This window comes from Plecotus auritus (genome assembly GCF_963455305.1).
Source record: "Plecotus auritus genome assembly, chromosome: 3".
NCBI classification, from domain to species: Eukaryota; Metazoa; Chordata; class Mammalia; order Chiroptera; family Vespertilionidae; genus Plecotus; species Plecotus auritus.
In genome coordinates this window covers 134,982,817-135,008,630 of record NC_137772.1, presented here as the reverse complement: position 1 = coordinate 135,008,630, position 25,814 = coordinate 134,982,817, and the positions used below count along the sequence as shown (strand labels likewise).

Below are 25,814 nucleotides of genomic sequence, written 5' to 3'. Positions count from 1 at the left end.
CAAACCAGTAGGGCTTTTTTTTTTTTTTTTTTTTTAAGGGAATTTGATTAGACGTTGCAAATGAAGAAGTAAGGTACAGAATACAGGGCCAGGTATCAGGTTTCCAAGGGAAACTTACTTGATGAAGAAGGGCCTGATAAAGCTTGCAGTGGGTACCAAGGAGGAAATGGTGGTATCTGCAAACTGGAGAAGAAATGGTTGGCCACATGGGTTAGGCATCCAACTACTTGATATTAGGTGACTGACCAGGTTTCTCCCTACAGTATACTTCTTGATTCAAATAGCCTGTCTGAAATAAACAAAAAAAGAGGAACTGCTTTCTTGGGAATTAAAGTTATCCAAAATGGCATTTATTCTAACTAATGATGAGTGTCGTTGGCCCATGAGCAGTGGACTCCTGGTCTCTTTCTTCGTTTTGTTACATTGTGAGCCTCCAGGGGCTGGACGGCGGCTAGCATTTTTGAGACTCTCATGCTATTTCACTCTTCAGACAGAATGTCAGGCTCTTCAACTGTATTTTCAACTGTCTTGTGAGACAAAGACTAATTGGTTTGACCTCATGCTGTCGCGTGTTGAGAGACATGAATCTTCAGCGCTCTTCCTTGAATTCATTGATTTCATTAAACACTGTCTGCTCGTGTTTGCAAAATGTTGTAATTTCTCAGTGATTTCTTCGAACTGCAGTGCATAAACAGATTTTTTTTGGAGCAATTCCATTTCTTAGCTTTGATCTTGCGTTTTAATCTTTTATTTCCAATAGGTCTTCTCTGTTAAGTCCATTGAGCCACAGAAAATATCAACCTTAGGGAAAAGTAACGTGATAGTCACGGGAGCAAACTTCACCCGGGCATCTGATAACATCGTTATGATCCTAAAAGGAACCAGTACTTGTGATAAGGATGTGTGAGTTCAAATATTAGTAATTTTTTCTCAACCATGTGGTGAAATGCTAAAACTTATGCCAAATATAATCATTATGTAGTCAAATTATTTCCATGTGCCAGAGTGGACCAATTACTCTGAATATTTGATATGATGTATTTTTAATAGTAAAATCATTTATACACTACATTTGAAGTTAATTGTGAAAGAATCTGTCCCATGTTACCCCCAAAAATCTCAGTACACAACAATTTCAAAATGTTGCCTGTTTTGGGTCTTGATTTGTTTTCATTAAACAAAACCAAGTATTTTGAATATCAAATATCGTTTTGAAGATGATCCACTTAGAAAAAACAGTCGAGTACCTCATGTTTTTTAAAAAATGTATTTTTATTGATTTCAGAGAAGAAGGGAGAGGGAGAGAAAGACTTAAACATTAATGATGAGAGAGAATCATTGGTTGGCTGCCTCCTGTATGCCCCCTACTCAGGATTGAGCCCAAAACCTGGGCATGTGCCCTGACCCGGAATCAAACTGTGATCTTCTGCTTGAGGGTCGATGCTCAACTACTGAGCCATACCAACTGAGCTGTACCTCCAATTTTGATGGGAAAATAATAGCAACTCTTCAGTAGATGGCCCAAAGTTAAAAGAAGAAATTTTCTGATCTACTTTATTTTTTATAGCCTTCTTTTTATTGGATTGATTTCAGGCCCAAATAATACTTAAATAGAATGTAAATTAGTATTTTTTAAAAAAGAAATAAAAAACAAATACCCCAACCCAAAAAGTAACTGGTCAGTGTACCACTTGAACATCATTATTTCTATGACTTCTTTTCCCCTAACTCATCCTTCCAATGAAACTTTTGAGAGAAAACATTTCAGTGTCTCACTGATAGTCTTATACCAATGCTACCCCCCCTCAAAAGAGATGTGATAATAGCATGATAGATAATTTGACTTTTGTGCTTGTTAGTTTTTATAAGTTTGGGCTAATTTGAAATAAAAGACGTTGCCGTCTACATGAGGTATAACACTGAGCTCATCCCCATCATGGGAATGCATTGACGGCAATCTGCTGAAGCGTAGTGTTTTGGTTTTTAACTACTAAAACAGATTTGTACAGCATTCCAATCTGCCACACTTATTTACTGATTTTCTGTTTTAATTCATTTGCCACATATAGCTGCCATCCGCTTCCCCTCCTAACAGTAAATTTGGGATGTCTGTCACCTTTTGGGAAAAGCTGCTCACCGATGGCTTTCCTCTGTTCTGCTTCTTACCAGAATTATCCAACTCACATTAGTGGCTGATTTGCACGACATGGGTATTTTTGTGCCATTTATCCTGGCTAAACACCTTGTTGCAAAAGCCTGTCATTTTGTATAACGAAATCTCAGTGTGTTCACTGGGAAGTAAGTCGTTTTTCAGAGCTTTACCCTGTTCCTGACTCTTTATGCTCTCATTTCAATTCCGAATGTGTCTTGAGATACTGCAGTTATTAAATTCAATGAGTAAGAGACCTTTCTGCATGTAGCATTTCACTAACCACATTTGTGTGGTGAACCCAAGTTCACGAGCAGTACACATAATGCCCAGTTAATCCTACATCTGAATTCGTGCTGTAATCCCAAACTCTTTCAATATAGTATTTTTTAAAGCCTAATTACTCTAAAAGAGAAAAATGTGAGAATGGTAGTGGAATGACCCACATTTCCACCTCTTCCCTTCTAAAATTTATAAACAAGTTTGAATTTTTTAATTGTCAGCTATTCTATGAAGAGTTTCCAAGAACTAGAATGAAAATCTGAGGAGGTGTAAGTACAAACTGACCCATGTGTTTTTTGATGTTGCCTTGCTATTTGAATCTATTATTACAACTTAAAGGATCTGTGCGTGAAAGTTAATTATCATGCACATGTCCTTTGTAATAATAAATTCTCCTGTAGCATAATTACACTGAGTACTGTTCAGACACAACCCAGTCCTAATGATAGTGCATTAGATGCCTATTGCAGACTCAATGCACCAAGGAAGCTGCAGGTTCCATGTTGTAGAAGGCTTTGCTTTGACTCCAGAAGGGTGGCAAGGACACACCCTGCAGGTGTCAGGCACACCAGGAGAGTCCCAGCTAATTTCCAGTCCGGAGCAAGTTGGTAGGCAGCTTGGCTCCGATGGCTGATGGATTCTGAGCCCCCTGGGCCTCGCTGTGGACTTCAGTCCTGGGCTCAGTGCTCTTCGTACAGCAGAATTCCCCTTTCTGCGCAGGGTTGAGTTCTACCCTCCTGGAGCTCAACTGGGACTTCTCTTTTTTTTTAAGCTTTTCAGTAAGGACATTTCCAAACATACACAAAAGAGAAGAGTGTATGAACCTCTCTGTCCCCATCCACCAGCTTCAGAACTTATCAACATTTGCCAATCTTGTTTCATCTATCTCCTCCACATTTTTGAAGGGAAAGGAAGAATTGCAGTCAGAGTTTTTCAAAGTATATCCCAGACACCATATCCTTTCACTCATAAATACTTCAGTATGTATCTCTAGCAGATAAGGATAGTGCCATGATTATACTCAACAAAATTAACAGTAATTCCTTAATATAACTTAATACGAAGTCCATGTTCCACTTTCTATTGGCTGCTTCTTCCCTCATTTCCAAGAGAAATGCAAATAAAAACATAAAAATGCACAAAAGAGCCCTGGCCAGCATTGCTCAGTGGTTAAAGTGTCAGCCTGCGCACTGAAGGGTTGCAGGTTCAATTCCTGGTCAAGGGCACATACCTTAGTTGCAGGTTTACTCCTTGCCCTCCCCCTTGCCCCCACTGTCGGGGCATATGCAGGAGGCAACCAATCAATGTGTCTATCTCACATTGATCTCTCTCTCTCTCTCTCTCTCTCTCTCTGTCTGTCTCTCTCTCTCCCTCCCTCCGCCTCCCCCCCACCCCACTTCTGTCCCTTCCACTGTCTCTGAAAAAGCAATGGAAAAAATATCCTCAGGTGAGGATTTACAAAACAAAAACATTCACAAAAGAAAGAGGAACCCTGCCTGGGATAATACCCCAACAGGATAAGTGGCACTGATTAATCAGCAGTTGCCTGCAGCTGTCTGCTAGTCATGAACTGTTGTTGGTAAGCAGCTGGGCTATCTGTTTCATTTGAGTTCTGTTTCTACCCCTTCCTAGAGTACGGGTGAGCCACGTGCTAAATGACACCCATATGAAGTTCTCTCTGCCATCAAGCCGAAAAGAAATGAAGGATGTGTGTATCCAGTTCGATGGCGGGAACTGTTCTTCTGTGGGGTCTTTGTCTTACATTGCTCTGCCACGCTGTTCCCTCATCTATCCTGCTACCACCTGGATCAGGTATTTTCCAGATTCAGATTTTTCTCTCGTTGTGGTTAAAAAGGTCTGGTACGTAAAGTTCATGAATTTCACTCAATTTCATATAGGAATCATTTGGCACAGACACATAACCCTCTTCATTCTGTCTCACTTCTACCATGACACAAAGCTTTTCCCTTCTTACATCCTTTGTTTTAAAACCTTTAGAGTAAGCTGTTTTGAATAATTGGAGGAAGTATTAGGAGCTATCTAAATCAAAAGCAGTATCTAATTTCAAGGATTTTCCCTACATGAGAGATGGAAATTCTGAAATAAACCTTTCCAGATGAGTCCAAAGAAAAAAAATATTTCCCTAGTTGAATTTACATTCACATTCAGATTTTGGAAAATAACCCTAAAATAGTTTCTTCACCTAACACAGCATGAAGCTTACTTTCAAAGTACTGTCTAGGTGAAACTACAGATGAAGCTTTAAAAAGGAAAAAGAAAAAAAATCACTTTGAATATTCTTATTTAAGATTAAGTGAGAGGTGGACACATTAGGCTGCTAGGGCTTCCATAGCAAAGTACCACAAACTGGGTGGCTTCAATAACAGATATTTGTGTCATCAAACTTCTGGAGGCTAGTCGTCCAAGATCAAGGTGCTGTCGGGGTTGATTTCTTCTGAGGCCTCTCTGCTTGGCTCACAGATGGCCTTCTCGTCACATGGTCTTCCCTCTGTGCCTGTCTGTGTCCTAACCTCCTCTTTTTATAAGAACACCAGTCATACTGGATTTGGGCCTACCCCAATGGCCTCCTTTAACCTTAATGACCTATTTAAAGACCCTGTCTCCAAAAGCAGTCACCTTCTGAGGTACTAGGGATTAGGGCTTCAATATTTCCACCCATAACAGTGGCATGAGGAAAACTGACGTTTCCAAACCAAGGCCCAAGCATAACAGTCCCTGCTCTGGGTCTAATTCCTTCCTATGAATGAAAGCGCCCATTGATGCGGCACTCCCCACGTCCCTGTTGTGGTATAGCTATTGACTCAGTTAATGCTCACAAACGGAAAGGCTCTACTCTGAGTGGCCCCTTTTGCAGATGAGGAAACTGAGGCATGGAGTGTTCAAATGACTTGCCCAGGCTCCCGGGGTGCAGTGCGCTAAGATGCCAGTGTTCTGCTTTGCCATAAAATAAGAGGCTTCTTGCTGTCCAGTCACCTATGACATTCTGAGCCTGTGTCTCTCAGTGACTCCTGGGCAAGAACACGGCTCTGCAGTCCGGCCGTGGGCCAGGCTTGGCTTGGTTTCTAGTAACGGCGACGGGCTGTCATGAGGCCAGCTGGGCCCTTTCTCCTTGTGACGGGAAAGTTCAGGGCTTGATGTCTTTCTTCTGCCCTACACAATTAGCCTGCTGGTGCCCACATCCCGGTCTTGTCGTCATGGGCCCAGCTGACATACCAGGCTCCTGTCCCCTGGAATAAGTGTCTAGTGACCTACACAAACGAGAGTGTGAGGGCAGCCAGAGCTGTGAACAGCTGTTTATTTCACATCTAATGACCACTTTGCTTATTTGCGATTATGTGCTAAGAATATATGAACTCATTCGGCTTGGTTTTGGGGAGGTAGAATGTAGCTGTTATTTATATGGTTTGCTGTCACTTATAATTTTACCTTGTCCAAAGTGTTTTCTGTCTCCCTAAATAAATATAATTGGTAGGTAGGGAGTTTGATTTTGAAAATTGTTAGATTGAAGAATCTTCATATAGATTAAGCAGCAATCAAACAACATTCTGTTCAGTGAAACCTTTGCAAGATACAGCTGATGATCTGATTATATGTGGCAACATGACACAACAAACTCAAAATTCCATGAAAGGATTTGGGCATTTCCTACAAATTATAACAGGATATGACCTGATTTTTTATATGTATGTATCTTAAAAATTATGACTTTGTAGCCAGTATCATTATAAAGACTTCTAAAATTTGTCCTGCATTTGAAATTAAGATTTGTTAATTTGCTCTCAAATCTAACTGAGTTTCATGGTAAGTGTGAATAAATTGGTAGCTTTGTTCATAAACACAAAGACCTGTGTGTTTACTATGAAACTCTTATTGTTGCTTTTTTTCTTGCAGTGGTGGTCAAAATATAACCATCATGGGCAGAAATTTTGATGTAATTGACAACTTAATCATTTCACATGAGTTAAAAGGAAACATAAACGTAAGTCTTCGGCTGCTTTGTAATAGTTATTTTCAAGGATGATTTTACTTTTATAACACCAAAATATGTTGGGGGATATAGTTTATTTCTGTGCCTTGTGACATATGCTCTTACCTGTTGTATGATATATACCATCAGTGCTCTAAAGGAAATAATAAGACCTTATACCTGTGTTGAGTATTTCAAGCTGAGGCACAGAGAGGAAAGGAATGAACTTGGTATGACAGGACCTGCTATTTCCTCCGTGTATGATTGGTGGTGAGTCACTAATGAGGCAATGTTTATGATACGTGTGAAAACGCTGTGTGAGTGGGGAAGGTGTGATGTAAAGAAAAATGGCGTTCCTGTGGCGAGCAGGGGGTGTTCCATCGCACAGAGAGCTTCAGTCCAGCGGGTCAGTGACCTCTAAAGTCCCAGAGGTCGTAGCATAGGCTTCTTCTCTTGCCATTGTCTCTTTGACCCGACCTGGTCCCTTCCTTCTGACCTCGCCTCCTCTTGCCTTTCCTCTCTCCACTCAGCGGTCTAGCGTCCACCCCTCCCTGTTCTTACACCAACAGGATTCACAGACGGGCCTCATCTCAAGAAATATGGGTTTCCAGTACAGGTGGGGTTTCTGAGTGCAGGTCTGAACTTCTCCCAAATGCTCTCCTCACCCTCTCTTCCCTTTTTGTCTTGCTTTAATAAGATGTGGCGGCTGCAGCCTCGATGGGGCCCAGCCTGACCACTTCCCGACCACTTGAGCCCTCACAGGCCCGGCTCCAGTGTGGGTTCAGGCTGCAGGAGGCCTTCCTAAGTCATCCTCACAGCCTTGTCACACACATGACCATCCTCTGACGTGCTTCAGAGCCAGTTTCAAGCCTCACGTTGTATCTGATTCCAGACCATGTCCCCATGATGTGATCACATCCCACTGAGTTGTTTGCGTAGGTTGACCCTCTGGCCAGAGGCCTGGCCTGAACGTGTGCATGGACTTGCTCTCCCTCCCAGCGCTGTTCCTAGATCAAGTAGAACTTATTGTGCATCTACTGTGGGCAAAACATTTTGATGGGCGCAGGGGGAAAAGTAAATAAGATGGTCACGTTGCCTTCATGGAGGGAAACAGCCAATCCCCGCTGGCATTGAAATTGAAAGCATGGGTTATCCTCAAATTCTAGGCCTCTGATTCCCGGCCCACTCAGAAACCCCATAAGTCCAAGAGGGCACTGTGTGTTTCCACAGGAGGGGGATTGAGTGGGGAGGGATTAAGAATGTCTGCGAGTGGAGCAGGCTGGGTAGGACTGGATAGGTGGGGACGGGAAGGCCAGTTCAGGTGCAGAGGACGAGGACAGGTCACTCCCAAGCCTGTGGTGGGAATGTGTCAGCTGGCACCCAGAGGGCGGGGCGGGAATGAGTGAGAAGGCTGGCTGGAAAGCTGCCGGCTGGCAGGAGTATCAGACAGACTTTGCCCTTAATTCTCCAGGTGGTGGGGAGAATTGGAGGTCTTTGAGCAGGGAGTGGCGTGAGTATGGGTGCCTTTATGAGTGTTTTGGCAGTGGTGCGTGGGAGAGGCAGTGACTGATAAAAGGCCAGGAGACCGATGAGAGTGCTCATGCCAAGTGCAGGTGTGTTTGAATGTGAGCGGGTCCGGTGACTCTGCTGTCCATTGGGCTGTTCTCAAGGGGGCAGGTCTGGATGGCTGGGCAGAGTGAGGAGCTGGAGGTGATGGTCCTCTTCGCAAAGCTGCCGTAAGAGGGAGAATGGGCACAGCATGGTGGGAGTGAGAGCGCGGAGGAAGCAGAGAGGAGCGCCTGGGGTGGAACCTTGCAGAGTAGCTCCATTTTAAGGAGTGAAAGCAAATATAAGATGGCCAGTGAAGATGACCAAGCAGTTGCTTGGAAACTAAAAAAAAAAAAAAAAAAAAAAAGAGCATTTCCGATAGTGGCAGCTGAAAACTAGTATGGAAATTGAGAGAGTTGAGGATAATGAGGTTCGGGTGACCCCCGTCACCGATCATCTTCCTGGAAGACACCTCTAATAGGAAGCCAGCCTGCTGGGGTTACGGCTGCTGCGAAGGTAGGGCAGCAGGTCGGTGGTGTTCATCGCAGCGCCAGAATGTGAGCCGGAGCCGGGCTGTCATTGGAAAGGTGTGAAGGGAGAAGGAGGTTTTGCTTGTCCACATCTCAGCCCTTTGCATCAGATTTTCCCACCTCTGGCCTCTTCCTACCTCCTTTGTATATGCCAGTATTAGAGAGTAAATAAAAAGAGGAAAACTCCCCACCTGACCAATTCCTTTCCGCACATTTTATTGCTCTTCTGTACAACATTCGTCAGCCTCTCTTTCCTAGCAGCTTTCTCTGCCCCTCTCTCTGCTCCCGAAAATGCCAATATTTATGTGTTAGTTTTTATAAATAAGCCTGTAAAGTGGGCCACCCGTTCTGCATTGTTTCCAGCCTTCATGCTCTTCTTTCCAGGGGAATGAATTGTCCCTGTAGCTTGTGTTCCCCTATTTTCTGTCGGGCCTGCAGAGCCCTTTCCTCCCTGTGGTTAGTGGTTTCTGCTGGAGCCTGTGGGAGATTCCCGACATGGCTCAGCCAGCTTGGGCCTCGTGGGGGTTCCTCTCCTCCTTCCCGGGGGTTTCCCAGGACTCAAGCAAAGGACACTCAGGCCCATTGGTGCAAAGCCTACTTCTCTCTGCATACCATTTTTTCCCCATATCATCCCCTGGCTGCTTTCATTGTCATCAATACTAATAATAATAATAGCTAGGCACTATTCTAAGCATTTTTGTGTGGATAATCTCATGTAATATAGCCCTCATTTAATGTAATGAGCCCTCATCTCATTTAATTTGATGTAGGGTTAATTCAGCCCTACAAGGTAGGTGGTATTGCTGTTCCATTTTGCAGAAGAGAAAACAAGCACAAAGAAGTTCAGTCGCCTGGGTCACTTGGTTCTTAAATCCCAGAGCTGGGACCCATTAATGACATTGTGAAATGCCCTTTTCTTCTCCCTCAGGTCTCTGAACAGTGCATGGCCACTAACTGCAGTTTCTCAGCCCCCAGTTTAAAGAGTTCAAAAGTGCGTACGAATGTGACTGTGAAGCTGAAAGTTCAGGAGACCTACTTGGATTGTGGAAGCTTGCAGTACCTCGAGGACCCCAGATTTACAGGGTACCGGGTAGACCCCGAGGTGGACACAGAATTGGAAGTAAAAATTCTGGTACGTTTCTCCTGTTTCGTGTGGGCTGTGCCCCCCTCGACTGGAAAGGTGTGCTGTGTTTGTGAGTTTCCATGTGTGCCCTGATTTCTTCATCTTCACTTTCTTCTTCACAGAAAGAAAATGATAACTTCAACATTTCCAAGAAAGACATTGAAATTACTCTCTTCCATGGGGAAAATAAGCAGTTAAATTGCAGCTTTGAAAACATTACTAGAAATCAAGATCTCACCACCATCCTCTGCAAAATTAAAGGCATCAGAGCTGCAAGCAGCATTGCCTCCTCGTCCAAGAAAGTTCACGTAGGTCGCCTGACCGCCCTGCATGCTGCCTTATTTGGGGGAACTCCTTGGCTAAACCAGAATGGAATCTTTCTTGATTCTTCAGATCTTCGCTTTAAATAGAAGATGAACAAAGCTGATATTGCAAGCCCCGGCATACTTCCTCTGAATTAGCTGCCAGAACCCTTCCCCGTGCCTATTTGAATGTCAGAGCGGTGAACACATCATTGTCTACACTGCTAATGAGTCTTGATAGCTTTTGTTCTAGCCATACGTTGAGACTGTAGCATCTGCAAACAGAATCTCCACACCCCTTGACGGATGAGCTGTCATTCTTTTCCCAAATGCAGAGATGACAGTCTGAGCAGAACCCCAGAGTGGGGACCTCTTTAGCTCACTCAGAGGAGCACTCAAGTCTCACGGAGGCCAGATCATCTCTGGGTAGTGGGCTGCTTCCTCCACCATGAAGTCATACTCGCTGTGATTAATCTTTTCCCAGCCATGTTTGGGGGCCCCATCCCTGGTATATTTATGTCTCCCAATAAAGATGTGAGGCCATGGGGAAGGGAAACATATTAGAAGTCTCCCTTTACAGTGTTTATGCCATATGAGGCTCTGCACAGTCTATAACAGGGAAAAAATGCTTTATGACCTAGAGTCATAAATAATTGGGTAAAGGACAAGAAAAAAAGAACTTCAGACTGGAAGGCAAAACAAAAATGTGTTCATGTCCCAGCTGCACCAGCTAATAGCTGTGTGGCCTTAGATGAGTCACTTAGCTTCGCCAGGCCTCCCTTTGTCATCTGTTGGATGGTAACGATGGTAATAATCGTCATCAAATCAATAACAACTGCTAAACTCACTAGTGCTCCCCTATGTCCAGTTAGCTGAGAAGAGCAAATGCTAGCATTCTCCATTATTTATGAAATAGTTCCTGAGTGCCACACTGTGCTGGGGACAGCAGAGGAGATGAGACAAAAGCACTCTCCTTTGTGGAGGTTACCTGAAGAGATACATAGCAAAGAAAATAAAATTGTGTTAGATGGCCTGGCCGGGTGGTTGAGTGTCATTCTGTACACCAAAAAGGTCAGGGCACATATCTGGGTTGCAGGTTTGATTCTCCTCGCTTTCTCTCTCTCTCTCTCTCTCTCTCTCTCTCTCTCTCTCTCTCTCTCTCTCTTCCCTTTTTTCCCTCCCTCCCTCCCTCCCTCCCTCTCTCTCTTTCCTCTTCTTCTTCTCCTCTTCCTCCTCTTCCTCCTTCTTCTTCTTCCCTCCTTCCTCAATTTAAAAAAAATTTGTAATGTGTTAGGTGGTGGTAATTATTATGGAGAAAGATGAAGCAGGGAGGGGACTAGGAACATGAGGGCAGTGCCTTCAGTTCTTGATGGTGGGAAGAAAAGGTCTCCCTATAAAGATGCCATTTGAGTAAGGAGCTCGAGGAGGAGAAAAACGAGCTGTGGGCTACCTGCGGTAGAGTGAGCGAGGTGAAAGGAGCCAGAGGCTGCAAAAGGTCCTGAGTCAGAAGCCTGCCTGGGGGCTGGAGTGGAGGGAGCAAGGGGAATGTTCTGAGGGAGCTGGAGAGTAAGTGGTGGGAGCCGGGGAGCTGACACTAAAGGGCTCTAGGCAGGAGTGCCATGAGCCGACTTACTTAAATGATAGAGCACAGGCAGTCTTCATGACGATGCTACAGTTTAAAGACGAAGAACGTGAGGATTGGATGGTGGATAACTATCTCACGCTCCTGCAGCTGGTAAGGAGAGCAGGGGGCAAAGCTGGGTCTTAGGACCTGGGCTTTCTTTTGGGGTCCAGAATCTGTGCTCTGGCACTTTGCTCAGATGCTCCAGGGGGGCTGCCCTAGCTCAGGGGGTGGAAATGTGCCTTAATACTTGTGTGTGTGTGTGTGTGTGTGTGTGTGTGTGTGTGTGTGTGTGTGTGTGTGTGTTGATGCAAAACTAAGGCTTGATAGTGAGTTTTTCCCTCTACAAGTTGTACAGAATTTTTATAACCAAAAACTAAAATTGGTAAAAGCCCTCAGGGATCATCTAGGAAGAATTGCCAAACTGGGTTTTGCTTCATTTAAAAGAGGCCTGCCCAGAAAATGCAAGATGTAGAAAAGATGAAAGTCTGTTGCTTCCTTGGTCAAAGGGTAAGGGGCTTCTCACCTTCAAGTTTTCACCTCTTTAAACCCCCAGCGCAAAAAGGACCTGTGATCTCACCTTTCCCCTCCCTTCAACTTGCTTGTAGAGAATGTTTATGCTCTTTAAGGTAAAGTGGGCTTAAGTTGACACGATGCTTTTGACTTCGTTGGTATCTGCAGATTTAAAATCTCCAGGTCTAACCTAGTACACCTCAAATGATATATCTAGAAACCAAGGCACAGAGAATGTTCTTCATTGGCTCAAGGTCACAGAGCTAATCTGTTCCAGAATGGGACTTGAACTCAGATATCTCACTTAGCTTCCGTCTCTTTCTGTATCTTGGGGAAAACCACGTGGGGGGAGAAAATTGCATAAATAGATATGGTGGCGAACTCCATTGGGTTTAACAACACTCTTTGTTCCATTAGGTCAAACTGGGAAACTTGGAGCTCGATGTCGAGCAGGAATCAGTTGCTTCCCCTCTGTACTTTCTGATTGGGCTTCCCATCTTGCTCGTCATCGTCATTTTTGGTAAGTGCCCCATTTAATTTTGTCAGAAAAATTATTCCCTGGAGCCTCTCTTCAGGCCGACTTCAGCTTCCAGGGGCTGTTTGTTTCAATTAAGTATTAATGCATGAAAACCCAAATCAAACTTCGGGACAGGAATAATAGCTGCATGTTGAGGGCTTTCTAAACATGTTTAAGATGCTTTACAGTTCTTGTAGAGAGAGACACAGTATAGCGTCTAAGAGGGGGAATTTATAAAAAGAAAACCCCCTGTGATGGGTCACTCTGAAGAAGAGGATGCCAAAATGCAACAGAAAACAAACAAAAAATCCACTCATCTTAAAAATGAAAACTAAATCAAATAACCTTTGCTTATAACCAAAGATCCCAGTTGGCTGAAAGGTAATGAAACAAACCAAGTTTCTCTACAGCCACAGGCCACTTATATTGCTCCACTGTTTTTTCCTTAATGTTTCTAAACGTCCCTGGAGAAATAAAGTTGAGCCGCAAATACAGAAAGAAACCACAGATCCACAGTTAGCTACATAAGCCAAACTTGCAGAGATCAGATGGGATGGGATGATGTGTGGTCTACAGTGAAACACCGTATCTGGATATTGCTTCTTTCTCCACTTCATCTTGCTTCTATCTGCTGTGGAGGCAGTAAACCGAACAGGTTTAGTGCTGGGTTAGTTCCCTGCTCTGCCATTTACTAGCTGTATGACCTTAGGTCAATTCCTTAGCATCTCTGTTTCTCGTTGCCTTACAGTCAAAGGGCCTACCTTATTGTGATATTGAGAGGATTAAAAGAAGTAACTCACAGAAAGCATTGAGACCATTTAGGGGAAAAAAAGAATATTCAACAATTGTCAATTGTCATTATTTTATTCTAGAAAGTTTTTCTTCTTTTAATAGAAGTTTCATGATAAAAAGACCTTGCTACCAGTAGATGGGAGTGATGCTGGAGGAAACAAAATTAAATACAGTTTCTCCCTGGACCACTTTGCAAAGTCAGCAGTCTTAACCGTAGCATGCATTGTACATCTTCAGGGAAGGGTGGGGCATGCAGCAATTCCCAAGTTGGATATGGAATGCCTTCTTCCCAGGAGCAGTACTTGGGACTTTTGTTCCCAGGCTGCACTGCTCACTGCATGTAAAGGGAGCTAGTGGGCACAGCCACTGAGCAGTGAGCTTTTCGTGGCTGTGATCTCCAGCGGAAGCCAGGTGGGATGTTTCATGGGCGGCAGGCTAGGCCAGGTGCGTGAGTGCTTTCACTCAGGATGTGATTGAGGACTGAAGAGCAGACTCACTGCAGCTGCGATGACAGGGCCTCCTGGAAACCCTGGGAAGAGAGATGAGGGTTTAAAGGACTTTGCAGATACCAAGGAAGCCAAAAGTATCGTGTCAATTTGAGCCCACTTTACCTTAAAGAGCATAAACAATCTCTACAAGCAAAGCGGCCGGGGAAGGTGAGATCACAGGTTCCTAGTAGGCCACAACGGGGACGTGAATTTAGAATGAAACATACCTACGGCTGCTTAACTGCAGTGGATTCTCAGAATGGAGCCCAGCATTTAGAGTTTACATGTAATCTTTCTCGTGGCCAGCCCTGGACAGGATTTTAGTAAGCCTCCACGCCTAATTCTGGATTCCAGATATGTCATGGAGTAGACAACTTGGGAAAAGCATAAAAAATACCTGAAATGATCATCGAGAGGGCAAAGAGGGTCCCTGCGAGAGGAGTTCATTCCGAGGCCAGTTAATCACACACATAAATCTTCCCTGCCTGGGCTGAGGACCACCCTCAACAAAGGACTAGCCTTACCTCATCTTCCCTAGCCCCAGAGACGGCACAGTTATTAGCAACAGAGCAGATACTCAATAAACACAAGGTAAATGGATGCAGAGATGGATGAGTGAATGTGTGAAGGAGCGAGTATCTGGAAGGAGATGTTAGCAACTATTAACAGAAAACCTTAGAAAGGCAATGCCTATGTTAAGTCGAAGTATGAAGTGCCACATTAGTTGTAGAGAAAAGTTCTTTTTTTTTTTTCTAAGAACACAAGAAGAAACACAAAATGAAAAGCAGCTCAGAACTAGAGATCACAAACTAAATGGCTACAGGGACCAGGAACCTAGATGAGTTAAGTGACCTGAGCAGGGCAATAGAGAGTAGTGGAGACTGTGGCAAAAACCCACTGAACATATGCCCTCTCTTAAGGGTTAGCTGCTACTCAGCTCCAGCAAACTGATGCTGTGGGGAAATTGGGATCCAATGATCCAGCTCTTTCAAATTTTTAAGAGGTTTTAAAAAATGGGAATCATCTAATTTAAAAATATTGTGAAGTACATCAAAAATTTTTAAAAATGCTGTGTGGGCCAAACAAAAGACATCAGTTAGCCAGATTCAGCCAGTAGGCCACCACCATGGGATCGCCATGCTTGAATGAGCCTTGGAACATTTTAATAGTCATGTAGATCTCACTTGTAAAATATAGTGCTGCTGGGAAAAGCAGGGCTGGGGTGGCTGGGAGGGGTGGGATGGCAGGATGAGATGACAAAGTCATGGGAGTCCAAAATCCCAGAAGAATTCTGAGGGAATAATGTAAGTCAGACATTTGTCATCACAATTCAAATGATCAGGTAAGCAATGTGGCTTACACTGGGGTGAGCAAAAGTATGGAAAATAATACAGTTGTTTGTATGGAAAATAATACAATAATTAATGAATAATAATACAAGAATAAACTGTGTTTCACGTGCTCACAACTGTAAGCCTCCTTTAGCCCACCCCTGTATTTCTCAAACACTAAAATACAAGCGAAGGTGATTTGATTTAGTCTTCATTTTTAAGATGAGTGGATTTTTTTTGTTTTCTGTTGCATTTTGGCATCCTCTTCTTCAGAATGCCCCATCACAGGGGGTTTTCTTTTTATTAATTCTACCTCTTAGATGCTACACTGTCTCTGTCTCTCTCTATAAGAACTGAGTCACCCAATAGAGATGACTTTAATTTTTCTTTTTGTTTATTTTAAGTTAACATGTCAATCTGATGCTGGGTCTCTGTGTCCACAGTGGCCGTGGGGGTGACCAGACACAAGTCGAAGGAGCTGAGTCGCAAGCAGAGCCAACAGCTGGAGCTGCTGGAGAGCGAGCTCCGGAAGGAGATCCGTGACGGTAGGCTCTGAAATTTCATTCTAGAAAAACAAGCCTTTTTGTATTGTTGTTGTTGTTTTTTGTTGTTTTGGGTTTTTTTACCCTTAAATGGAGGCGGCCACGGTAATGAGAAGTGTTTGTGTAATAGAAGACAACTGAACAGCAGAGTCTGGGCCTGACTTTGTGTCTTATTTCAGCTCCTCTCTGCAGCCAACCAAGTAATTATCTATTGTTTCTTCTCTAATGAAAACCAGGGTCAGACTTCACATTAGACAAAGCAGCACAAGATTTTATCCACTGTTTGCCGAGTTAAAATATTGCTCTTGGGATTCTGTTTTGCAGGCTTTGCTGAGCTGCAGATGGATAAATTGGATGTGGTTGATAGTTTTGGAACTGTTCCCTTCCTTGACTACAAACATTTTGCTCTGAGAACTTTCTTCCCCGAGGTAAGAGCATTGATCATGTTCCTAAGGCTGAATCTTGAATGATAATGAAGGTGCTTCTTGCTATTGTTAAAGCGGGTGTTTGCTTCCCAGGCAGCTGCAGATGATGTGCTTGGTGCAGAACAGTGGCTTAGGTTGGAGCAGATCAGGGAGGCGGATAGTTATTAATTGGATTGATTAGGGTACAGAGCAGTGATGGGTTGCTGGAAATTACTCTTTGTCCAGTAACAAAAACCTCGGAGGGACAGAAGTTCAGAGTGATGATTTTTGCTTTATTTTACTACCAGTGTAGAACTGAATTTGTAGCTGGGAAGCAAGCTAGTTTATTTAAAAATCAATAAATTGTGGGCTGGCCAATTTGTTGTGTTTATCTGCATGACTTCCATTGCAGCCACTAGATTATTCACTATTACTTCTCAATTGGAAATGAAAAGTACTACCGGCCGAGAGGCAGAAAGTAGACATGTCTAGGAGAATTTGAGTTAATAACAGCCATTCTTAACAATGTAGAGTTTTTATGGTTCCCTTCAATAGTTATTATTTAGCTAATCAGTAAGTATCACCATCATTTAGTAGAAGTAGCTGCGCGCAATGATGGATTTGCTGTAGGACTCCAAGGGGTAGTCTACTCAACCCTTTGGATTTTGATCTCACTTATGTTCTCACACCTCCATTCTCTCACCCACTCATGCGGCCTCCTTCATTTACCCTCCCAAGTCTTTGGCGAGGTACACTCATCTTCCTGTCATCACCCCACATCACAATACCCCAGCTCCACCAAACTGCCCTTTTTGTCCAGAACTGGTGACCACCAAGAGGCCCAACCTCTGGAATACATCAACACCAATTAGCATGATTAAACCAAGACTTCTAAGCTAGAAATCTCTCCAGGCCAAAAGCAAGCTTGTATCCCTTCTCAGAAGCTTCTCCGCTACCTTTGGCCAGAAGCCTAGAGTTCAGAAATCCAGACCCATGCCATAAGCAATTTCTAGTTTCTCTATAATTCTAGAAGTGGGCACCGTGATATGTGATGTTGTGTCTGGAGATTGGGATACTGCCATAAAACACCCACCATATTTTTTGTGTAATTCTTACTGTTGTAAATCAAGGAGGCTATAAATAAGACTTCAGCTTTTTGCATTATAAAGTATTTTTTAAACTTATCCTCCAAAAGTACCAGCTGCCAAGACTTGCCATTTTGCCACCTCACCCATTTCTACAGAAGAGCGCCTTGGAGGGAGGGACCTCAGTGCCCTGAGTCAGGATGATGGCGCAGAGCCTCAGCCAAGCTTGCATCAGGAGTCCCATTTCCCAGCTTTCGGACATCCCCATTAAGAATTTAATACCAAGAAAATGACAGAGATTTCTACCATCAACATGAGTACTGCTTTTACAGTTAATGATTGCTCTTGAGTGCTGAAGAGAATAATCTGTGGCCTGAAAAAGAAATTTTCATATCTTCTAAATTCAGTAATTAAGAGCAAGAAAGAGTGATGAATACAAAGAAGCACTGTTGCAACTGTTTAAAAAAGTCCCAGGAACAATTCTGTATTATCTTAGGACAGCGATTTTCAACTGGTGTGCTGCAAGAATGTTTAAAACATGCAATACCAGTCAGGGGCACTGACCTCTTTTCCCTTAGTCTGTCAAATAAAAAAATGACAACAGCCAACACAACAATAGCCAAGGTGGCATTTCCTATTTAAGGTCAAGAATCAATATGTTTAAATTGCCCATCTACTTAAAGTTGATTCAGCAGAAGAATAGTAGGAAGTAGGAGATGCAAATCCAGAATTTGATTTTTCTGCCTACTACTAAGGCAAAGTATGACGTGAATGAAGCAAAATTATACCATGGGGGGGAGGGGTGTCAGATTAGCAAAATATATATATGTTTTTTGGTGTGTCACAGAATTTTACCAATTAGTTTATGTGTGCCATGAGAGAAAAAGGTTGAAAATCACTGTCTTAGGAGAAGAAAATTAGTTGTAAAAAGCCAAACTGATTAAACTCTGGATTATGTATAATCTTGAAAGGCAACTGGAAGAGCCATAAAAACTGAAGCCAGAAGGAGTCATTAAAGGAGAAGACCCAGGGAAAAAACGAGCATAAGTTTATCAGAACTCTATCGAGAAGACCTAAGTTCAAGCTGAATTAATAATAAGTAAGAAAAGATACAGGGAACATACTCTATTAGGACAATGCCCATTGAAAGGCACACCAAGCTGCAGACCTTTCCTCCTGTTCATCGGGCCCTTTACTGAGAGAGCGGGAGCTCCCACCTCGGGCCTGGAGGTTGGGTGGTAGAGGGAGAGTTTGGGTGGTCAACACCTACCAGAGAACAGTAGGCAAAACCCAAAGGAAACTGGAGGCTCACAGAGGACCAGGCATTACTAGTTCCTGGTTCTTTACCTGGCCAATTGGGTTTGACTTTTACAGCCTCGCTTTTCATGATGTTGACCAGTTTGTTTTGCTGAAAATAAGACAAGAAATAAGGGTAAGGAGAGCATCTAACTTCCTAGCAGAGGGAAATTTGAATGGAAGGAAGGAGGAGCCTTAGGGAAGCCAAGGAGGCATTTCCCTATTTAAGGTCAAGAATCAATCTGTTTAAATTGCCCATCTACTTACAGTTGATTGAGCAGAAGAATAGAAGGAAGTGGGAGATGCAAATCGCGTTTGATTTTTCTGCCTACTACTAAGGGAGAGTATGGCCAAAATGGTTAAGGTCTTCTTGCTTGGGCTAAAAAAATAAAGCAAAAATTCTCTGCAGAAGAAGTTTAATAAGATAAATAGCTTAATGTTCCAATTATTACGCCCCAAAGAAGAAAGAACACTGAATGTTCTGGAGTTTATTTTTCATTCTGTTGACTCATTTAAAGTGTTATTCAGCATGCTTTTAAAATTTAATCATTTAAGTCTAATAAGATTTATGATACATTAAAAAAATTCACATTTAAAAGTTTATATCCAAGAGCTACATAGCACTGCACATAAAAACATTTTTAGAAAGCAGCAGGACAACAGCACTGTGGTCTAGTTTGCTGTGAGTTAGTGATACAAACAACAATAATAGTTGACATCAAGCACTTACTCTGCAGTTCTTTATTTTATTTTCACACCAAGCCCACAAGTGGAATCACTGTTGTCCCCATTTTACAGATGAGGACAGTCTGGTACAGAGAGAGAGGTTCCATAACCTGTCAATAGTGATGTGACCGGTATGTGATGAACCAGGACTGGAAGCTAATTAGTTTGGCTCCTGATTCTACTTTTAACCACTCTCTTGAATAACATTGTGCATCCAGACAATAGATACTACTAAGCTAAGACCTGTAAAAACTTGCCAACACAATTCTGTATTTATGCTCAGAAGTTATAGGGCTTGAGGAGTGGTCTGCATATTTAACTACTACTTCTTTAACTGTGTGTCAGTTCTTTTAAAGTGTGAGAGGCCTTCATCTACCAAAAACGGGACGGAGGCCATGATAATTATTCTTCTTAGGGGTTTTCAGAATTCATTGGTGTCTCTTGAGAGCTGAGTAATTATTTATTATGTATTAGAGACTATTCAGTGAGCATAAACCCAGGAGCTCTTCAGATTAGCAAATAGTGTCTCTGCTTTATTAAAACGAACTTGGGTATTATAACAAAAAGCACTATTAATTTCCTTTGGATGTTATGAATAATAAACGTGTCTCTTTCCTCTCAGTCAGGTGGCTTCACTCACATCTTCACTGAAGATATGCATGTAAGTCTACAGGTTTCCATTTCTAGCCCATGACTGCCTGACTTGCATAGTGTTAACATCATCGTCGTCATCTCCATTATTACTTTGAATTTTTATTGTGGGTTTTTTGGGATCATGAATTCAATATTAAATAATTCATTGTCTTGGAAAACCCATTGTGGATCTACTTTCTAACTTTAAGTTATTATATTCTATTATAGTATAGTATACACTTTTTTTTTTTTCCAGAACAGAGATGCCAATGACAAGAATGAGAGTCTCACAGCTTTGGATGCCCTAATTTGTAATAAAAGTTTCCTTGTTACTGTCATCCACACCCTTGAAAAACAGAAGAATTTTTCAGTGAAGGACAGGTACTAGTCAATTTGTTTATATTTTGAAAGTCATTAAGTAGAGAAAATAAAACCTGAGCTCCTTATTTTATTTCCACACACCCCTAGACTCGGCTCTTGACAGCAGGCTGCTTGGCTGGGCGGTCACGCCGCTGGGGAATCTCCATTTCAGATCACACCCCCAACACAAATTCTATTCTAAAGACGCACACATGCAACTCCCTTCCCCCCCCCCAAAAAAAAAAACTCTGCAAAACCCCAAAACCAAGAAAAAAAACATGAGTCCTGAATCAAAAAAGCAGAAGTGCTATTTTCTATTTTTAAAAACACCCTGAAATTTTGGGAAAGACATTCATTTCTTGTTACCACTCTAGTTTAAAGTTCAAGTGCTGAAAACACATAAAATGTGCTGAAGTTAACATTGGCGTGTGGTTTTCATGGATGGAGGATGAAGGTGGTTGAAACCCAGACACTGAACAAAAGCACCCATGGACAGCACCCCATGGCCCCTCAGGCTTCCGTGAAAACTACCATCTGTGTCGAGCCCAGCACAGCTGATGGCTAAACGCATTACCCGAGCTCCCTTTTTTCGTGTGTGTGTGTGTGTGTGTGTGTGTGTGTGCTTTTTTTAGTCTGTATATCTTTTTCTTTTATGCTTATATTGAGATATAATTGCCATACAAAACTGTATAAGTTTAAGGTGTACAGCATGATGATTTGACGTAAATATATGGCAAAATGATTACCACAATAGTGTAGTTAGTCTCGGATAGCTACAAAAAAATGGGTTTTCCCCTTGTGATGAGAACTCTTAGGATCTACTCTCTTAAAAGTTTTCAAATACACCACACAGCAGTGTTACCTATAGTCACCATGCCGTACATGACATCCCCAGGACTTACTTATCTTTTAACTGGAAATTTGTACCTTTTCACCCCCTTCAGTCCATTCCCCCTCTCATCCCTTAACCTGCCTCTGGGAACCACAAATAATCTGATCTCTTTTGCTATAAATGAGATCCCACGTATTTATCTTTCTCTGTCTGCCTTATTTCACTTCACACGATGCCCTCAAGGTCCATTCATGTGGTTGCAAATGGCCAGATTTCATCCTTATTTATGGCGGAATGGTATTCCAGTTTACACATATGTAAATATACGTGTCATGTCTTCTTAACCCATGCACCTGTTGAAGGATACTTAGGTTGTTTCCAGGTCTTGGCTATTGTGACCAAAGCTCTATTTTTAAACAGGTGTCTGTTTGCCTCCTTCTTAACCATCGCACTGCAAACCAAGCTGGTCTATCTGACCAGCATCCTGGAGGTGCTGACCAGGGACTTGATGGAACAGTCCAGTAACATGCAGCCTAAACTCATGCTGAGACGCACTGAGTCCGTGGTTGAAAAACTCCTCACAAACTGGATGTCCGTCTGCCTTTCTGGCTTTCTGCGGGTAAGTGTCACATCCCCCCTCAGCAGTGTCAGAGGTAAGACAATAGGCAGTTATTTTTAGCAGATGCTAATGTCTTTGCCAGGATAACTCCATGGTGTTAGCATTCCCTCGCTTTTCGTCCTGGTGATCTGAGAAGACAGAGGGTTTTGTACACTAAAAAGACTGTCTTACATCTCAACCCGAGCCTACCTTTTTACAAGGAGAAGGAAAGTATAGGTAAAGGATTTAGAATTCAGGGGAAAGGTTAACCAGATAAAAGCTGCAGTTTGATGATTTTCTGAGCATCCCTTCATCTGACACTGGTGACTCTTTTTTTTTTTTTTAACTTTTTTTAAAATATATTTTTATTGATTTCAGAGAGGAAGAGAGAGGGAGAGAGGATTAGAAACATCAATGATGAGAGAATCATTGATCAGCTGCCTCCTGCACATCCTCCACTGGGGATTGATCCCACAACCCAGGCATGTGCCCTGACTGGGAATCGCACTGTGACCTCCTGGTTCATAGGTCGACGCTCAGCCACTGAACCACACCAGCCGGGCTGAGGAGTGATTCTTGTTCTGCATCCTGGGTGGTGAACTTTCTCTCTTTGGACCAAAATGACTCAGGTACCATCTCGGTCACTTGAGTGCTTCTGGGGCACAAGGTCAAATTGCTTGCGGGTCTCTTGAAGTCAGGGTAGGTCCAGTCATACATTCCAGTCCCTGGAACAATAGCTTTCTACTTGCATCAATTACTAAGCCCATTAACTATATATCTAAAGCTAAAAACTTTTAACTTCTGGAGTTCCCCATCACAGGTCCTCACCAGGAGCACACAGAGGGGAAAATAAAAATTGTTTTTGCTGTAACTGGCCTATGCAAATGTACATTCACTTAGAATTTCCTCAGGTAGGACTCTTCTCTTTTCAAAAATGTTATTGTGGTAAGAACATGAGACCTACCCTCTTAACAGATTTTTAAGTGTATTTATCTATAGGCATGATGTTGGACAATAGATGTCTAGGACATATCTTGCATAACTGAAATTTTATACCCATTGACTTCTTTTAAATAAAATTTTTATTATTGATTGTATTACAGGTATCTCTCCTCTTACCCCATCCCATTGACTTTTGAGCCCACCTCACTTCATTAACAACCAGAGCCCAGTCAGCCCATTTAAGAAAATGTACTGAGTGGAGGGAATATTTCAGATACTGAAAAGAACATCCCCTTATTCTTGGGGCCTGTGAAGCACCTGGGAAGCACCCATTTACCTACCCATGTGCTGTAAGCTAATTCCACTCAGTTCTAACCAGTCATCCCATATGAAAGCAAGTCCCCAAGGAGCCATCCGCCCTTTGAGTTTTTGTTGGAGTTACTGTAAGATCCTGGCTGAAATCTAATTGAATCTTCAAGTTTTTTCAAATACAAACTTTGTGCAGATTCCAGTGGTTTAGAGAGTGGGCCCTAGAGCCCACTGCTTGGTCCGAAATTAAGACTCCACCACGTACCAGAGGCCCCGGGCTGTCTGAGCTGAGGTTTTATAACCTGTGGCCCTGGAGGAGGAAGATCTTGGGCCTGCTCTGAGGCGCCGATGAGAAAATGCGTGCAGTTGCTTAGCACTGAGTAAGCACTCCGTCAATGTTGGCCATTATAAACTATTAACAGAAGAGCGAGAGTGTTCTGTTGAGCCCAACCTCCCTCGGCCCTTGGAGGCCCCTGGTGCAGAGGGTTCTTATCCTTCTTTAATTTCAAACCACCCAGATTCCAGCAAAACTGCATAATTGTGTATTTGTAGCTAGTTTCAAAATCTAATTAAACTTTGAATAAGATATACTGCTATGCCACAGGTTTTAACAGGGCTACTTAAGTTTAGATCCAAAAGCAGTGCTTTAAATAGACTGTGCTTAGTTGAATGTTTAATGCAATCTTACAAATAGATGCACAACATTTTTTTTTTTTTACCAACCCCTTCCTCTCCCAAGGCAATGCCCATTTATTAAGATTAATGAAATCTGCCTTCTTTTCTGTTTACTTGGAATAAATCATCACACGCTTTGGAGAGGTGTTGAGTGGTTATTTCTGGGGTGAATATTTTTTTGCTTTCCACCAATCTAGTTTCTGCCACAACTGCCTCTAAACAGGACCTTTCTAAGCAGGATCCTTACTGAGTTCCAGGATTTAGTCTTAAAAGGCAGATGGCTACCCCTCCACAATGCCACTGAACCAGAACTCTGAGCAGAGGCCCCATTATCCATGTTTTCTAAGCTCCTCCAGGTAATTCCACTTGCCCTACATTGGAGAACCCTGGGGTAGTGGATTGAGCACTGGAGTAGGAGTCTTGGTTAGAAGCTGCAGGTTCGAGCTCTAAATGCATCTCAGCCCCAGCTAGCTGTGTGTCTCTGTGTATCGCATCTACCTACCATATAAGGGGCGTGGTCATTGGTTTTAACTTCCTTTCCAGCTCTTTCTTCTGGGATCTTCCAATTCTAATTCCGGGCCCTCAAGGGTTGGTCGGTGCCTTGCTCTTGCTACTTGGGCATTAAACGGATGAGGCATTTGGAAAATCTGGGCTCCAAGCCCAAAGGGCACCCTTGAGCAGAGGATTCTGGGTCAAGATTCCACAATGCTACCTGAAGAGTATCTTGAGCACTTGGGGCGAGGGGGTGGGGTGGTCACTGGGAGGAAGTGGCATTGAGCCAGTGGGCGATACTTTTGTTTTCAGTGGAATAATTCCTTCTGCAAGGGAGGCCCCGACTTCTCCCACCAGGTGCCCGAGGTGGTGTGGGACTCTGACGGCCCTAGTCCTCCTGCCTCACCCCACAAACATTTGGCGGCACCACTGGCACTGTAACCTCAGGTAACTACCCCTATGAACCTCCCAGGCTCTGGCAGTAAAGTAACAATAATATTAATTACTGCCATTTATTGAATGTGCCAGACATCATGCTGGGAGCTTTGCTCACCTTTTCTCATTTAAACCCCACGAGGTAAGTGCCTTTATGACCATTTTGCACACGGGGATTTGGGGCCCACAGAATAGATGTGTTTCCCCAGGCCCCACAGCTGGCATGCAGAAGCCCCAGGGATTGGAGCTCTTAGCCACCGCTTGCTTACTGCCTTCCCAGTGAGGCAGGGACCTTCCTACAGGCTTAGCGGAAGATTTAAGGATGGAATGAGATCACAGGTGCTGAAAGCCTCTGGCTCAGCCAGGGCCAGAGTCAGGTCTCACAGAAAAAGGACAGTGAAGGGGCCAAGTTTAGGTGCCATCACAGGAGGGGAGGGGTGGGGCTATTGGGTGAGTAGGGCTCTGCCACAGGCCAGCTCCTGGGCCACTGTGTGCCCTGGTCTGACAAGATGCCTCAGCCCTCAGCAGGTATGACTAATCTAGACCTTGTGTTCAGAGGCGACAAAGAAACCGCAGGGCTCCATGGTTTCCTAAGCCCGCCTCTGAGTCCTCTAAGAAGGTGTTAACACAACAGATGCCCAGGCCTTAGCTCAAGAGAGTCTGGGTGTGTAGGTTTAAAGAAGGGCCCAATCACCAGAATTTTTTACAAGAGCCCCCAGGAATTCTGCTGATGAGCATCTGGGTTATTACCACGTTTGTGAGCAGCAGTGTAAGATGAGATACTGCTTATCCCAGTCTAGCTGCCCCTGGAAGAATTCCTTTGAGTCCACACAGCCCAGAAGAGCCCACCTGGCCCGACTCCAGCCTTTGTGATCACATCCAGCGCCTCCCCAAGGCAGTACCCCATCTCCTCTGTGGGCACCTCCAGCCCCTCACCTGGACACCACCCCGTATCTGATGTGCTGTAGGAAAGGAGAAGCAGAGGTTCTAGGTCTGTGGTCAGGACATTACCCAAGAGGGCAGAGAGGAAGAGAAGAGAGCAGTGTGGTTGTGGACCACGAAATAAAGGAAGTTTCTCAAAGGAATTTAAATGCTGTGTACTAGTTCCAACCCTGTCTCCACCTGGGGAATTTTTGAACATCCCTCCTCTGTCCTACAGTAACGAGGAGACTCGGGATGTTGCAGCAGGGGAGACAGAAGGGATAACGGGAGCCCACTGGCGTGTCAGGGGCAGAAGGGGCAGGAGGAAGCTCCGGGACTGGGGAGGGCTCATGCCGTTGGAATAAGTCTACATGATGGGA

General features: G+C 43.5%; 1 protein-coding gene across 1 annotated transcript in view; it reads left to right on the top strand.

Moving 5' to 3' along the window:
- Nucleotides 1-25,814, top strand: part of PLXNC1 (plexin C1) — a 159,935-nt gene that overhangs the window by 93,887 nt on the left and 40,234 nt on the right. The window contains exons 10-20 of the mRNA XM_080659723.1: nucleotides 761-903; nucleotides 4,064-4,243; nucleotides 6,344-6,431; nucleotides 9,426-9,629; nucleotides 9,743-9,928; nucleotides 12,474-12,576; nucleotides 15,628-15,729; nucleotides 16,051-16,154; nucleotides 19,860-19,898; nucleotides 20,127-20,251; nucleotides 21,483-21,681. Of these exons, the coding sequence (XP_080515849.1) occupies nucleotides 761-903; nucleotides 4,064-4,243; nucleotides 6,344-6,431; nucleotides 9,426-9,629; nucleotides 9,743-9,928; nucleotides 12,474-12,576; nucleotides 15,628-15,729; nucleotides 16,051-16,154; nucleotides 19,860-19,898; nucleotides 20,127-20,251; nucleotides 21,483-21,681 (1,473 nt within the window). The remainder of the gene's footprint in view (nucleotides 1-760; nucleotides 904-4,063; nucleotides 4,244-6,343; nucleotides 6,432-9,425; nucleotides 9,630-9,742; nucleotides 9,929-12,473; nucleotides 12,577-15,627; nucleotides 15,730-16,050; nucleotides 16,155-19,859; nucleotides 19,899-20,126; nucleotides 20,252-21,482; nucleotides 21,682-25,814) is intronic.